The 13964-nt window shown below is 42.7% G+C and overlaps 2 protein-coding genes across 2 annotated transcripts in view; one reads left to right on the forward strand and one right to left on the reverse strand.

The window, feature by feature from the left end:
• The first annotated feature begins 1 nt into the window (after position 1).
• Positions 2 to 10344, forward strand: elk3 (ETS transcription factor ELK3). The gene is made up of 5 exons (XM_020092287.2): positions 2 to 1319; positions 4451 to 4686; positions 4838 to 5539; positions 6999 to 7121; positions 8274 to 10344. Exons 2-5 carry the CDS (start codon positions 4480 to 4482, stop codon positions 8367 to 8369), a joined length of 1128 nt encoding a protein of 375 aa, XP_019947846.1. The 5' UTR covers positions 2 to 1319; positions 4451 to 4479; the 3' UTR covers positions 8370 to 10344.
• A 66-nt stretch (positions 10345 to 10410) lies between these two features.
• cdk17 (cyclin dependent kinase 17) overlaps positions 10411 to 13964 on the reverse strand; it is a 41278-nt gene continuing 37724 nt past the window's right edge. Inside the window, exons 16-18 of the mRNA XM_020092286.2 lie at positions 13569 to 13659; positions 13382 to 13459; positions 10411 to 12707 (exon numbers count right to left, since the gene is read on the reverse strand). Coding sequence (XP_019947845.1) covers positions 12667 to 12707; positions 13382 to 13459; positions 13569 to 13659 — 210 coding nt within the window. The 3' untranslated portion in view covers positions 10411 to 12666. The remainder of the gene's footprint in view (positions 12708 to 13381; positions 13460 to 13568; positions 13660 to 13964) is intronic.

Below are 13964 nucleotides of genomic sequence, written 5' to 3' on the forward strand. Positions count from 1 at the left end.
CTCACGAGGTTCAGTTTAATATTAAACTCATCCAGACAGATGTGAAAAAAATTATCATTTACAAACAGTGATGACGGAAACAATAAAACACATAATGATTTAATCTACATATCTGAAAAGGATCTCACCCCCATAAAAACTCCTCTTATACTGAATCAACTTCCTATATATCTTTACCTGTGCTCGATATTGTATATAAGGTACAAAAAAATATATGTAATAATAATAAATGCAACATAAATAATAAAAATAAGGCTTTATATAGTTTTATACATAAAAACAAAAAAATCACATTCTTATTTATAGCAAAAAGATTGGGCTTGGAAGATGTATGTTTATAAAGTCTTTGTTATAAACTGGACGTAAAGACATCCACCAAAATCTTACCTAAGATACCATTGAGTTGCAGTAGGGGAAACTAATTACTAATAATTCCATCCTATGTCACGTGATGAGGGATCAACAGTTCTAAACATAAAACTCATCCACAGTACATTACATTACATTACAGTCAGTTTTAAATACCACAGACACTACATGTGGTAAACACGTTCAAAGCACAAAATATTACAGACAAATAGGATACACAAAGAATGAGCTAAATCATGCACAGGGTTCATGGTCTGTATCCATAAAGTACTTTTCTAGGTTTGATGACCAATGAAAAGGATGGCTAAAAAAATAACATCTTTTATTCTCCCTTCAGAAAGTGATTCAGAAAATAGGGCTACATTTTAATATGTGTGTGTTGGTGTGTGTGTGTCTGTCTGTGTGCATGAACAGGAACCCCTCCCGTTGAACAGGAAGAGGGTGACGTCAGTTGGCTCTGCAGTCGGAACTGCAATATTTGAGTGTGTGCGTGTGTGTGTGAGAGATAGTTACTGTGCATGTAAAGTATTTTAAGCTGTTTAAGTGCCTGAGTTAAAGTGTGTGTGTGTAGGTCTGAAAGAGTTTGTAATGCGCGTGGCTTCATTCCGTGCGCGCGCAAGAGTGATTTGACGGAGGGGGTGTGTTTATCGGAAATTGAGATTCTCTCTCTCTGCATGTGTGTGTGTGTGTTTGTGTGTGTGTGTGCGTACGTAAGTGCGTGTGTACAGACGGGAATACTGCGCCAGAGGAAGTGCGCCGGTTCTCCGTCTGCGCGTCCCGACTTCCTGCTCTGAGGAGGGAGAGAGAAAAGCTCCGGATCCGCTTTCAGACATCAGCAGCGGCAGCGGCATGGAGCCCCGACACAACACACACTCCCCGCTTTAAGACAAAAACACACACAGGTCTCTCACGGGCAGACGGACAGAGGAACAGCCGCCGTCCACCGCCGGGTAGGTGCATGATCCCTTCTATCTATAACTTTGTTGAGTTATGTGCGCCTGTGCGTAATGGAGAGGAAGAGACAGACTTGTATTGTCTGTTTCTGTATTCACTGTATATCCGCAGTTAACACGAAAACCACATTAAATGACACGAGTGTTAAAACTGCGCGTAAAAGTTGTGCGTAAAATATGTTTAAGTCGTGTCTCCAGACGCCTCAATTTGGCACAGGATTATGCGCAAAGTTGATCCAATTTCTGTCATACTTGAAAAAAAACCGAAAAAGAGGTTAGTGTACAAGCTGCAGTGGAAAAATCAGCCGTGGCTCCTTTAAAATTCAGTAGTAGAGTTTCTGGTTTGTCTGGACCTTGCAGACTAATTGCCATGCGCTTCCGGATTGAAGCTGGCAGCAGACAACATCTTGAAAATGAGTCACCGGTGCAAAACAAAGAACCATTTGAGTTCCAGCAGGACCCCCCCCCTCTCCGAACACACGCGCGCACACACGCAGACACACGCGTCCAAAAATAAGAAATGAGCAGCCCAGAGAATATGGATGGAGAATTGAGTCATATGTTGTTTGGTTTGTTTATGTTGGACTGAAAACTGTCCACAAGACACAAGGCTGATGGTATCTGATAGATTTACATTTGGAGAGGGGGAGTCCATACTGTGTAAGGGGGGAGTGGAGAGAGGCAGAGAGTTCATAGACTCAAACTCTAAGCTGTTAGACTGAATCAAAAGTGTCTTCAGTTTGGTTTCTGTCTGGTCCAGAGTTGTGAGAAGTGAAACGTCAGAGGGTGAGCACAGATAAACATCTGGCCATATATGCATTAACATTTATTGTTGTGAACCTGTGTATGTGGTGTTGAGGTGGTGCACAACTTGTGCATCCGCTAAGTGTTGACAATAACAGATATAGGTGCACACACAAATAAGTGTGTGTGTGTGTGTGTGTGTGTGTGTGTGTGTGTGTGTGTGTGTGTGTGTGTGTGTGTGTGTGAGTTCCTGGTGAATCCCGGTGACCGGAAGTCCTGCCTCCCCGAGAGGGAAGGCCTTTCTCCAGGAAAGACACCCCTGAAGCTGAATGACAGGAAGTTCTCGTTTAGACAGACAGAAGGCACCACAGTTCTTCCATCACTTAACACACACACCCTGCGTACAGGAAAAAGGAAGCAAGGGATATGGCTGCTTGTACGTGTGTTTGTGGTGGTGGATCATTGTTTGCACCACATGGACTCTCCCCTCACTGCCGGTTGGTTTCCTGTTAGAAAGACAATGAAACAAAGACCAGTGCATGCTCTGTCTTTATATTGATTCAGTGCTTGATAGTATTACTGAACCATGTTGTGAAGGCAGGTGGGGCAGCCATTACCTCTGGTGGTGAAGTCCCCTGTTTCTCCACTGTGGTGGCAGATGTGGTTGCCATGGGGATTTTGGATGCAACTGTCATGGTTTTCTTTTGGTGGTGTGTGGTATTGTATTTCCTGCTAATTACGAATTAATCTGAGAAAGGGAGACAGAGAGGCAGGTAGACAGGCAGGCTGGCAGACAGGCAGGCAGACAGACAGACAGACAGACAGGCAGGCGTGTACCGTCTGGCTTCCAGGTAAACATGTTGGTTAGATCCATGCTTGTCTTGGCAGGTCACTGACCACATCCTGCTTTATCACCATGGAAACATTTGAAAACCATCCAATGTCTGGTCATCTATCCTTCCTTTCGCTCTGTAACACACGCACACACACACACACTCACACACACATGCATGGATCTTCCCCCAGTCGGCTACAATGGTTGTTCACATCTTTTGTGGAGTTGAAGCAAAAACACAATTGAGTGTATAAAATTACAACCCAATTGCATCACGTTTATAAACAGTAATAGTGATAACTCCACATTTATACTATTCTTCAGTAGCAGCATTTGAGGCGGCACCAACATTGATAGAAATGCTTTTCAAATCGTTGTCTTGGGGAAAAGTTAAGTGTATGAATAATCAATGAAAGAATGTAATTTGATCTGAACAGCCTGATGCTGAAGTCTATTTTAAAGGATGATACGTCTCTCGATTGTAAAGAGAGGGCTATTTGTTTATGTAGAGAAAATATGTTGAGGATTTACGCTACTCCTTTATTGAGAGTCTGTGTGTGATGATGTGTACCTAAGGATGATGTCCTTGCAGTCATAATAGATTTATATATGATGAATAAAAGCAAATAAAACACTGGCTCAGTGGCCTCTCATGTCATGTGTCAAAGCATCTGGATTTTTTAAATTTCTCGATTCAGTAATACTCTATTAAAAGATTTCTCTTTCTAAGATTAATAGGAGAATGAGCATCAGTGTCAGCACTCAACCTGTGATATATAGGTTATATATGCTGCGTGAATCAGGGACACAAACAGTAAACATGGTTTGTCCTGTGGAGCCTTTAAACTGTTTACATGTTTGTGTTGTTGTGTGTTTGTGGGTTCAGGGTTTTTGGGAACAGGAAATTCCCCGTCTGAGTCGGGGGTGGTGTCGTTGGGTATGGTCAGCAATGTTATGCTTGTGGTTTTCATTGGGGTTTGCTTCAGAGGAAGGATCGTGGTACACATTTGTGTTGGCATTCCTCCTCTTCACCCACCTACCCTCCTTCTTTGTGTGAAGGACATCTCCGTCTCCATCAGTCTGGGGATGTGTGAAATTATTTATTTACCTTTAAATTATAACGAATGATATCATTTCCACATCTTAATACCCTTTCTCCTTAAGTGCATGTACAAATTTTTAATCCAGAACCTTTTCCTACAGACTGGCTTCATGTATAAAACTGAATTTGACTGTTAACAGTAAATATTAAAGATGTTTATAACAAAGAACTACAGTGTGTACATTACAAGTGTGATGTGAGGACACTCACATTTTCCATCAGCCACAGTGATTCCTGTTTCCTTATATTCAAAGATTTTGTCAAGTGAAGCTTTAGCTGTTTACACAAGAGAAAAAGTGCCACTCTCCTGATTTGACATCCTATAGATTTCCCTCCCAATCTAACAGCTCTACAAGAGTAGAGGCCATTATACTTCTTGACTGTATATTGCAATATGCGTTGGTCAATGTGATTTCATTAAGGCTTAATCTCCTTTCACCTCTGCAGATTGCTTGCGTCCCTGGTGTCATCCCGTCATGGAGAGCTCCATCACACTCTGGCAGTTCCTGCTGCAGCTTCTGCTCGACCAGAGCCACAAACACCTCATCCGCTGGACGTCCAACGACGGCGAGTTCAAGCTGCTCAAGTCAGAAGAAGTGGCCAAGCTGTGGGGGCTGCGCAAGAACAAGACCAACATGAACTATGACAAGCTGAGCAGAGCCCTGCGCTACTACTACGACAAGGTATGCAACACGTGCACCTAGGGACAACATCCAAAGTATAAAACAGATTTGATGAAATTCTAAGTCAAGGAAATGACGTTAACACATTAGAAAGTGTTAATGAATATTTTTGTAGGAAAACTCTTATTCACAGACAATATGTCTTCTGCAGAACATCATCAAGAAAGTGATCGGCCAGAAGTTTGTCTACAAATTTGTGTCGTTCCCTGAGATTCTGAAGATGGACCCTGCGATGGTGGAGTCTGGTCGTTGCAGCGAGGACAGTGCGACATCAGAGCCTGACGCTGAAGACGAGGACGGGAGTGGCAGAAACGAATACCTCCACTCTGGCCTGTACTCCTCCTTCACTGTCAGCTCCCTGCAACACTCCCTGGAACCACACCGACCGATCAAGATGGAGCCCCGATCTGGTCGCCACGACGACAGCTCTTCTGTCATCCGGTTCATAACTAACCGTGGTCACTCATCCCTCCCCTCCACCCCACCCCCATCCTCGAGTGACACCTCACACTCCTCCAGGCCGTCTCCCTCCTGCTCCACCTCTCCACAACAAAGCCCAAACCACACGCATTGGAGGGGGCGTAGCCACCGCACAGATACTGATGAGTCGGAGCAGATCGCTCAACCCTTAAACCTGTCGTCAGGTCAGAGAGAGAGGGAGAGGTCGCAGAGCACCACCACGCCAGAGAGGAGGGGCTTGGCCAATGGTGGGCCTTCGAAGAGCAGGAAACCCAAAGGCTTAGAAATCTCCGCCCCTTCCCTCCTGCTGACAGGAAGTGACCTTGTCTCCATCGCCCTCAACAGCCCAGCTCTGCCTTCAGGGTCCCTGACCCCAGCCTTCCTCACCGCACAGGTACAGGGAGACACACACGTGCATTAGCATCACTGCACACACACACTGCTCACTGGGAAGGCACTGGGTTGTGGGTGAGGGAGGAGAGGAGAAGGAGGAGGGAAAATCTTCGGGTGAAGAAAGTCAGACAGGGAGGAGATAGACAGAGGTGAGCGGAAAGAAAGGAGGAGGCGAGGGAGGAAGGGAGAGAGGGAGGGAGGCGGTTCATAAGTGAAGCCATATGTTCCTGAAGCTCCGGATTTACTGGCAACAACACGCTGACCAAACCAGGACAGTCTGACTACACTCAGGCATTCAGCTGACGCTTTCATCCAGACCCAGTAATCATACACTGCTATGTGTACATCACTGATGGAAAATATAGCTGATGGCTCAACTACCATTAGTCATTACATGTTGTAGTGTGGTCATGTGAGCAGCCCCTGTCTGTCCTCGCAACCTGCTTTCCAGAATACAGGAACCGTGTCAAGATGTTTCCTCACTTTTCACTGTGGACTATGTCCCAAATGAAACGATTAAAGAACCTCAAACCAGTTTATGCTGGCTGCTGTTCAAGTCGATATCTCATTAGTCGAGTTGTCAGCTGGTTTTGCCAAGTGCAGAGCTGTTATTATTTTCACAGGAAGAGTTTTAGCTTTTCATACTTTTTATGTCTTTATTAGCCAGCCAGTATTAAACAGCTGACAGGAAAATAAAATAAAGGAGGCACTAAAATAAAACTGCACAGAATACGCACTGAAATATTGTTTGTAGGGAAATGTAATTGAATTGGCATGGGATGATTGTATTCTGTATTAGCTTATTTTGTATGAGATATTGAAATAGACGTATACATATGCATGTATAGACTTTCAGTATATATAGGTATACAGTATGAATTTGAGTATAAAAATGCTATGCGCTGTATATAAATATAGTATAAATTCACTGTAGCATACGATAGTATAACTATACAAGGATGTATGTAATATATATATATATCCCTATATAACCCTAACCCAATAATTACATACATCATATTACATAGGAGGATTTCAGAATAAGAGGCATATGTATGGAAGAATATATATGCTATACAGACATTCAAGTGACGTGCAAATGAATTTCTAGTTTAATTGCTGGTTGTTGTTGTGGAACAGAGACGTGCGTTCTCCTGCAGAACCAGAGAGAAAACCAAAGTGCTCTTCGTTAAACATAAAGAGACAGAAGAAAATAGAAGTCATGAATTCTGTATGAATGGAGCTTCCTGACCTACATGGAGTCAGTCTGCCAAGTCAGTCAGTCTGTCTGGTGGACGTGAGTTCACTAGAGGGCAGACGTGGCTCTGAGCTCAGGGTGAGACTGACATGAAAACTTCACCGCAGAAGTACAGCTCTCTGGAATTATTGCCAGAATAAACAGTCGCTGAATCTTGGTGAATTTATCCTCTGATATTTAATGTGGGGTTTTGTCTGTGCAGACTCCGTCTGGTCTGCTGCTCACACCCAGTCCTCTGCTCTCCAATATCCATTTCTGGTCCAGTCTGAGCCCGGTGGGACCACTCAGCCCTGCACAACTTCAGAGCCACGCCCCCCTCTTCCAGGTAAGACTCCTACATTCTTGCTTGTCCCAACTCCTTTACTCCTTTACATCTGATTCTTTATCCAGTTTGTCTCATCCTGACTGACCTTTGCCAGCCCGTACCCAAACCTACATCAGAGCGTCTGACTAATTCCAACCAGATGAAGACAGAACCAGCTGGTTACACTTGAAACAGACTAGTTTCAGCCTTTATGAATGAAAAACAAATCTATTAAAAATAATACAAATATCTGATGAAACGTACACATAGAAAACACTAACGAAGATTTCAAGGCTGCTTTCGGCGATAAGGGCTTATGCCGATGAGCTGTTTACAGGCCTGCTACACCGTCCCCTTACTGCTGCGTTGTCCACGTGTGAAAGGCAAAGTCTGGAGAAAGTCCAGACCCAATTCGGCGGACATCCTTCTGAGTTCATGTCTGAAAACGACTCGTGTAAAGTTCTGACAGTCCGATTCATTTAGACAAAACACAAAGAGCCTTAATTTCTCCATCAGCCCGTTTTCTATGTTAAAAAGTCTGTGTCTGCTCATAAACGCTCTTTACAGCTAATCCCTTTCTCATTACAACAGGCTCTGTCTGGTCACCTCACACTATACACTTACATTTTACAGTTGTTTTCACAGTGTGTGTGTGTGTGTGTGTGTGTGCGTTATTCACCGTGTGCCAGGGTTTCAAAATAAGCCACAGATGTTTCCGTTCTGGTGTGGACAAGAAGAGGGGGCAACTTCCTGTTGGCTCGGTGGGGAGAGGGAGAGGGTTTTTGGTCAGGAGCCCCTCCCACCCACGTCCGCGAAAGCAAAGCGACATTCATTACGCGTAAAGATTACACATTTTGGGATGACATCACACTACCCCCACTAACAAATGAGAGGTGTTAGAGGGAAACAGTTGTGTAATCAGTAACGTGATGGTACTTCTGCTTTCTAGTTTTGGTAGTGCGACTACTAAAATACCCTAGAATTTAAATCACCTTTAGCTAAATAATATTAAGATAAAAGTGTTTCTAAGAAAATTAGTTTTTAGTTTCTTCACTCTATGTTAGAGTCAATAAAAAAGCAGATTTTTTTAAAGAGGTTACTGTGTTTTTGGGCTTCACTTGTTTTTTTATTTTTGGTCATTTCAACATTTAACTGTAACTTGTCTCCCGGCAGTTTCCCACACTGTTAAACGGACACATCCCAATGCCTTTGCCCAGTGTGGACGCTCCGACTCCCCTGCTGTTGTCCCCAGGCTCCCACAAGTCCTGATGTCAACCCGAGCCCCATTAGAGAGAGCTGGGCCGAACCAGACTGAGCCGGTCCAGTTCAGCACAGATCAGGAATAAGCCAGTCAGCTTTAATCTCTGATGAGGACCATCATTACTGGAGACCAGCTTCCCCCGAGTCTGATTACACGTGAAGACTCGGGAGCTTCACTCTGAAGCTTTGCTCTCTGAGAGGAGTATTTTGCAATTTTACATTTCTTTGTGTGTTTAACACAGTTAAACTGCTCATGTTCATTTCATTAATGTTTTATGTTTTCCTCTTTTCAGGATGTAAAATCCTCAGAATTGATTTCAATGCAATTTTGTTTTTTACTGGAGGTTGCAAATCTCATCGCATTCAACTTGGTTCAAGTTTAAGAGCCTGTTGACTGATTGCATTTTCTGATTGTTATTATCTTCGAACACTTGCCCTGCTAACGTCAGCATCCACACCTCTGACTCAAACAATGGAGATCTTGAGAAATCCTTATCAGAAACGATCACACCTCACAGAGACAGACTTTCTAAGTATACTACAGAATGTCGTGAACCTACGAGACCGGAGTGCAGCTTCTTTATAGACGTTCACTTTGCACAAGAAAATTCAGTTCAATTCATTTGTATGTGTTTAACACCAGATCACAACAGATATTATCTCAAGGCACTTTACATACTAAGGTTGACACCTGACAACGTTATAGAGAAAAACAACAGTTCACACAACGAGCAAACACTGAAAACTGTAGAGAGAAAAGAAAACTCGAGAACCCAACCGGTTAGGGTGACCGGCTAATATAATGAAAATGATAAGAGTGATATTCACAGATGTAATGATGTTATTATTGATAGCAGCACCTGTTAATCTAAACTAGACTTATTATAATGATCGTTTTTTAATTAGTGCGCAGTGCATGATGGGAGTCCAGACTTACAGTAGCACAACTAAAGGATGGTTCAGCGCTCACCTGATCCAGAACTAACAATAAGCTTTATCAAAACGGAACATTTTAAGTGTAACCTTAAATGCAGGGATGGCGTCTGCCTTCCGAACTCAGAGTGGGAGCTGGTTCAACAGGGGAGGAGCCTGATCGCTGAAGACTCTGTAGCAAATGAATCCAAATCTAAGAGTTAATAACCAAACATCCGTCAGGAAAACAGATTTCTACTGAGGACTGAGTGTTATTTTGTCAAATTCAAGGTGATGCCAAGAAGTTCAGCTCATATACACACTCAAACCACAACTTGTCAATTATACACTTCTTTTTCTGTAGGGATTAAACAAACAGGCAATAACACATTAACGAGTGAGATTTAGATATGCAGGTAAGCAGATGTTGGGAGGTTCTCCCCTGCTTCAAGTCTTTATGTAAGGCCTGACTAACCAGCTGTAGCTTTATAAAGAAAATTATTTCCCCAAGTCTCAAAAATTGAAATCCCAAACTGGGACCATAACTGGATGATTCGACGCTACAGGCTTCATAGGCCTGTAAAGACACCTTGCTAGCGGTGCAAGTCAAGTTTTTTCCCTGTGCTAAGTCTCTGTTTCAATAGACCATATCTATAGTTATTTAACAGTATATAATTGGACATGTGGACACATGAGATGACACCTTCACCGACTCCTAGCAGAGCAGCTGCTGGCCGGAGCGGTCTTCTGTATTGCTTTGACAAGTTGACTCGATGCTGTGAACTTAACTTCAGCTGCAGTTTTATGCTTTTGTTTTTAATGCACTGTTTGTTTTTGACGCCTCGTACCAGCTGTGCCTTGGATATTGTAAGATTTATGTAAATGTATTAAGCTTTAAAACACGGTTGTAACAGACATTCCAGGTCAAAACTGCACAGAAGTGTCTTTCTTTGTAAAATGAGTCCTGGTTATTTTTATAAAGAGATGAATAGAAATGTATTCTCATGATTTGTGTTCATGTGAGAATTTTTTTTTTTTTTTTTTTGAATAAAATGACTTTTCAGAGAATCTACCTCAGCTGTAGTTGGTAAAACACTCTCATATACACCACTCACAGAAATGACGGCTGCACAGACTGTTTATGAAACAGATTAAATTTACTTTCGATGGTTATGAGAAATAAATAGTTCCAGTAAAAAGTCACACACCAACTGTTCACCGGCAGCTCAGTGTTTCAGAGAGGTCGTATTCACAACACAGCAGGCCTTCCATGCATCAGGCACACGTACACACACACACACACGCATTCAGACATGTTCACATGAAGTCAGGTCATTCATACGTTTGAAAAAAGTACAGTTTTACAATGATAAATAATTTGCCATTGTAGAAATCTCCTTTCATGCATGTTACTGCTGTTCATATACAAAATGCTCCATTAGCAGAAACACAGTTTGCAGCTAATATTGGAATCAACTTTCATCCTTATCCTTGATAACAGGTCTTTAAGTGAAGCATCCAAAAATGCATTATCATGTAATATAAGGGAAAAACATAGGTCTGTGAGTCAATGTAATACAGCGTGTTTTAGTATGAACACAATAACTGTAACCATGTACGATATCTTCATCTCTATCGGCTGTAACCGTTTGTGCTGAGCTTTAATTGATCAAATCATTAAACATTTAAACAAGTTGAAAGGACAAACTACAGGAATGACAGGCAGTACAGTGTGTTTACAGGATTATTACACCATCAGCTGCAAACTGTGTTTACGTTAATGTTTATTACATTAATCTGTTACTGATCGAGCACTACTGGTGCTCCCTGCACGCTTCGAATTTGTTCCACCGATCAGAGAACTCTAGTGTTGTTGCGCATTCAAATCTCGACAGACAATAAGCTGCAGTAACAGCAAAAAGCTGTCAAAAGTGAGACCTATCAACATGCTGCATCTGTAGCATCACTGTCAGTTGCAAACAACACAGCGGGCAGTTAAATCGGACATTTCAATTTGAAATCTTTTCTTTTTTCGTCTTGTGTAGAAAAGCTGGAGAGAGCAGTGGTCCGAAGTGGAAAACAACCATTTTGCTTTAAAACACACTATACTGGTCCCCGCTATCCCACCCCGCCAACCCCGCCCCCTCCCAAAACATGCCACAATGACACTGTTGTTTCACAAGGAGAGGTCAAAGTTCACAGATACAGAGTACACATCTTAATACTGTTGGGTAAACTCGGCCGTGTCGAGGCCCGGGTCCCTGATTCCATAACACCACACTGAAGTGCAAGTTAAAAACAAAGAGTCTGCGGTGAGATCTGCAAATGCACACAGAGCGGGAAGGTGTAGCTTGCATTAACAGAAAAAAAAACGGGAAAAAAAACGCAGAAGTCCTGGCAGTTTTGTGAGGGGTCTTACGAAAAGGCTTGTTGGCTTCCTGTGGGATATCACGTGGCTTCCTGTTCGGCTCCAGTATTCCTCCTCTATAATCTGTGCTTTCTGCTCATCTTCCCAACTGTTTGCCTTCCCCTGTTCCTCAGGTTCGGTCCTGTTGCTGAGCCAGATTGGCTGAAAAGAACCATAAGTTGGTTTAGGGTTCTCCCAGCTTCACTGGGCTCTGTGTGCTTCTTAACCCTCAGTTAACACAGTCCGATCACAGACCTGCTTTTTGACCCTCAGTGTAACCTCTCAAAGAAGAGTCCGTCTGAAATGTTATGGATGACTGATGATAAGGAATCCAGAGGAATCATTTTTACCAACCAAGACCATTTTGCTGTCCCCGGCTTTCTAAACCTGGAAATGCTGTAGAGTTTAGTCAAGGAAGCTCGAAGGAAAACAAAACATAAACTCGAAATATATATATTTATATAGATATACATATTTATAAAAACAAAAAAATCTGGAGAAACTGAAGCGTTCGGTCTCCGAGCACGACAACAAGAACAACAACTTGGGATCACAGCGTCAACATCAACATCCGTGGAATTTTAACTCAAACGAAGCCAGAGAATCGCAGTCAGAAGACAAAGAAATAGTAACCTTACTGACTGCTGAACTGTGCACGGCATCTCGAGTTCACATCATGTACGCACACACACACACACACACACCCACACACATGCACAGGCACACACACAGTGTGTTAAATACAGACAGTAGTTGTTTAGCAGCAAATAAATTCAACCTCACCCCGTTCCCCCCAATAAATAAACACAGTTTCCAAACAGGTTCAACCCAGAGTCACTCGCTCAGAGGGGTGTGTGTGTGTGTGTGTGTGTGTGTGTGTGTGTGTGTGCAGGTAGTTGGAGGGGTGTCACTCTGAAAGGAGGTGGGCTCATGCGAGATTTTGTTGGGAAGTGATGATGAGGGTGGGCAGTCGACCGTCACTGAACATTAGAAGAGCATGCTCTGCCTCCTGTTGATCTTGCCGTTACCTGGAAGAAAAGAAGAATACAATACCCATAATGCCTTTGCCTTATATTAATGATGCTAATTGATTTTTTTTGGGGGGGGGGGGATCACATCAAGTGTATAAACAGAAGATATGAGAGCAAAAGCAAAAGCCACGAAACAAATGCAAGAGCCACAACACGGAAACACAACCACAATGAAAGTACGCGGAAACGGATGTTGACTGGAATTCACTTTCTGCGCTCAAGTGAGACGTCTTAAGGACAAGTCAGTGCCAGTTTAAACCTGATACTACACCTCTGTTTGAGGTGTCACAGTACAGAGGCCTGGAGAAGCCAAAAAGGAAAAGTGAACTTGTACTGTGACACATAAAAATGACAAGCATCAAATATTAAGTGGCGTCTGGGTTTCCACAAAAGACAGTAGTGTAGCATTAGCCAGAGATGCTACAATGTCAGAGATTTGGCATTTCACATTGACGTGTACCGTATTCGAGACTTCAGTTTGGAGTGTTGCCAATTACAACATTAGAGCCACACAATGATGGCAACCTCCGTCCAGCGTTAGTAAATGACAGCTGATAAAGTACAGTACTGGTGTTGGATCGGTACTCGGCAGATACGCGAAGCCCATGTATTGTAATCGAGAAGTATCTTTATCTAATGATATAATTAAGTGCTTGTAGATGAGTTCCCACCTGACTCTGGATACGAGGAGTTCCTGTAGCCGGGGTCTTTTTGCAGCTGAACTTCTTTTAATGTGAATATTGATACACCTGCAACACAGAGGAAAGTTTCAATCGACAGCAAACTGTCTGAGAGCAGGGAAAAAACACACAGTTAGAAAGAGCCAGAAAAAACAAGCCAGCAGCTTTATTATCTTACTCTCAGGCAGAGTGTGGACTCTCATCCCGAGCTGCCTGAAGTGGGAATGTTTCATTGCTTCCTCTGCTGAAATCCTCTTCTTGGATTCGTACTGTGTGGAGAGAAACAGGAAACATCAACCTAATCTAAATAATGCTGTGGTGGGTTGTTGTGTCTCCAGTGGTTGAACTGCTCTGATAGTAATGCGCCTCCTGCTGTCTACAACTAGTACTGAAGGTAATAATTCACTGCTTCCTGTGTCTGTCAGTTCTACCATAAAAGAAAAAATATATGTTTACCAGCTGATAAACGATAACTACTTCTTTTTTTTTAATCAGACAAAATGGTGTCTGGTGATTTACTATTATAATTTAAAATAAACGACTATATTGTGGGAAACTTATTATTCAAATTATT

The sequence above is a fragment of the Paralichthys olivaceus genome, chromosome 23, assembly GCF_024713975.1.
Source record: "Paralichthys olivaceus isolate ysfri-2021 chromosome 23, ASM2471397v2, whole genome shotgun sequence".
In the NCBI taxonomy this organism is placed as follows: Eukaryota; Metazoa; Chordata; class Actinopteri; order Pleuronectiformes; family Paralichthyidae; genus Paralichthys; species Paralichthys olivaceus.

What these genes read in the sequence shown, in the direction of transcription:
- elk3 (XM_020092287.2), top strand. Translation starts at nt 4,480, where the DNA reads ATGGAGAGCTCCATCACACTCTGGCAGTTCCTGCTGCAGCTTCTGCTC. An exon ending in CAGCCTTCCTCACCGCACAG is followed by an intron (nt 5,540 to 6,998) that starts GTACAGGGAGAC and finishes TTGTCTGTGCAG; the next exon opens with ACTCCGTCTGGTCTGCTGCT. An exon ending in GCCACGCCCCCCTCTTCCAG is followed by an intron (nt 7,122 to 8,273) that starts GTAAGACTCCTA and finishes GTCTCCCGGCAG; the next exon opens with TTTCCCACACTGTTAAACGG.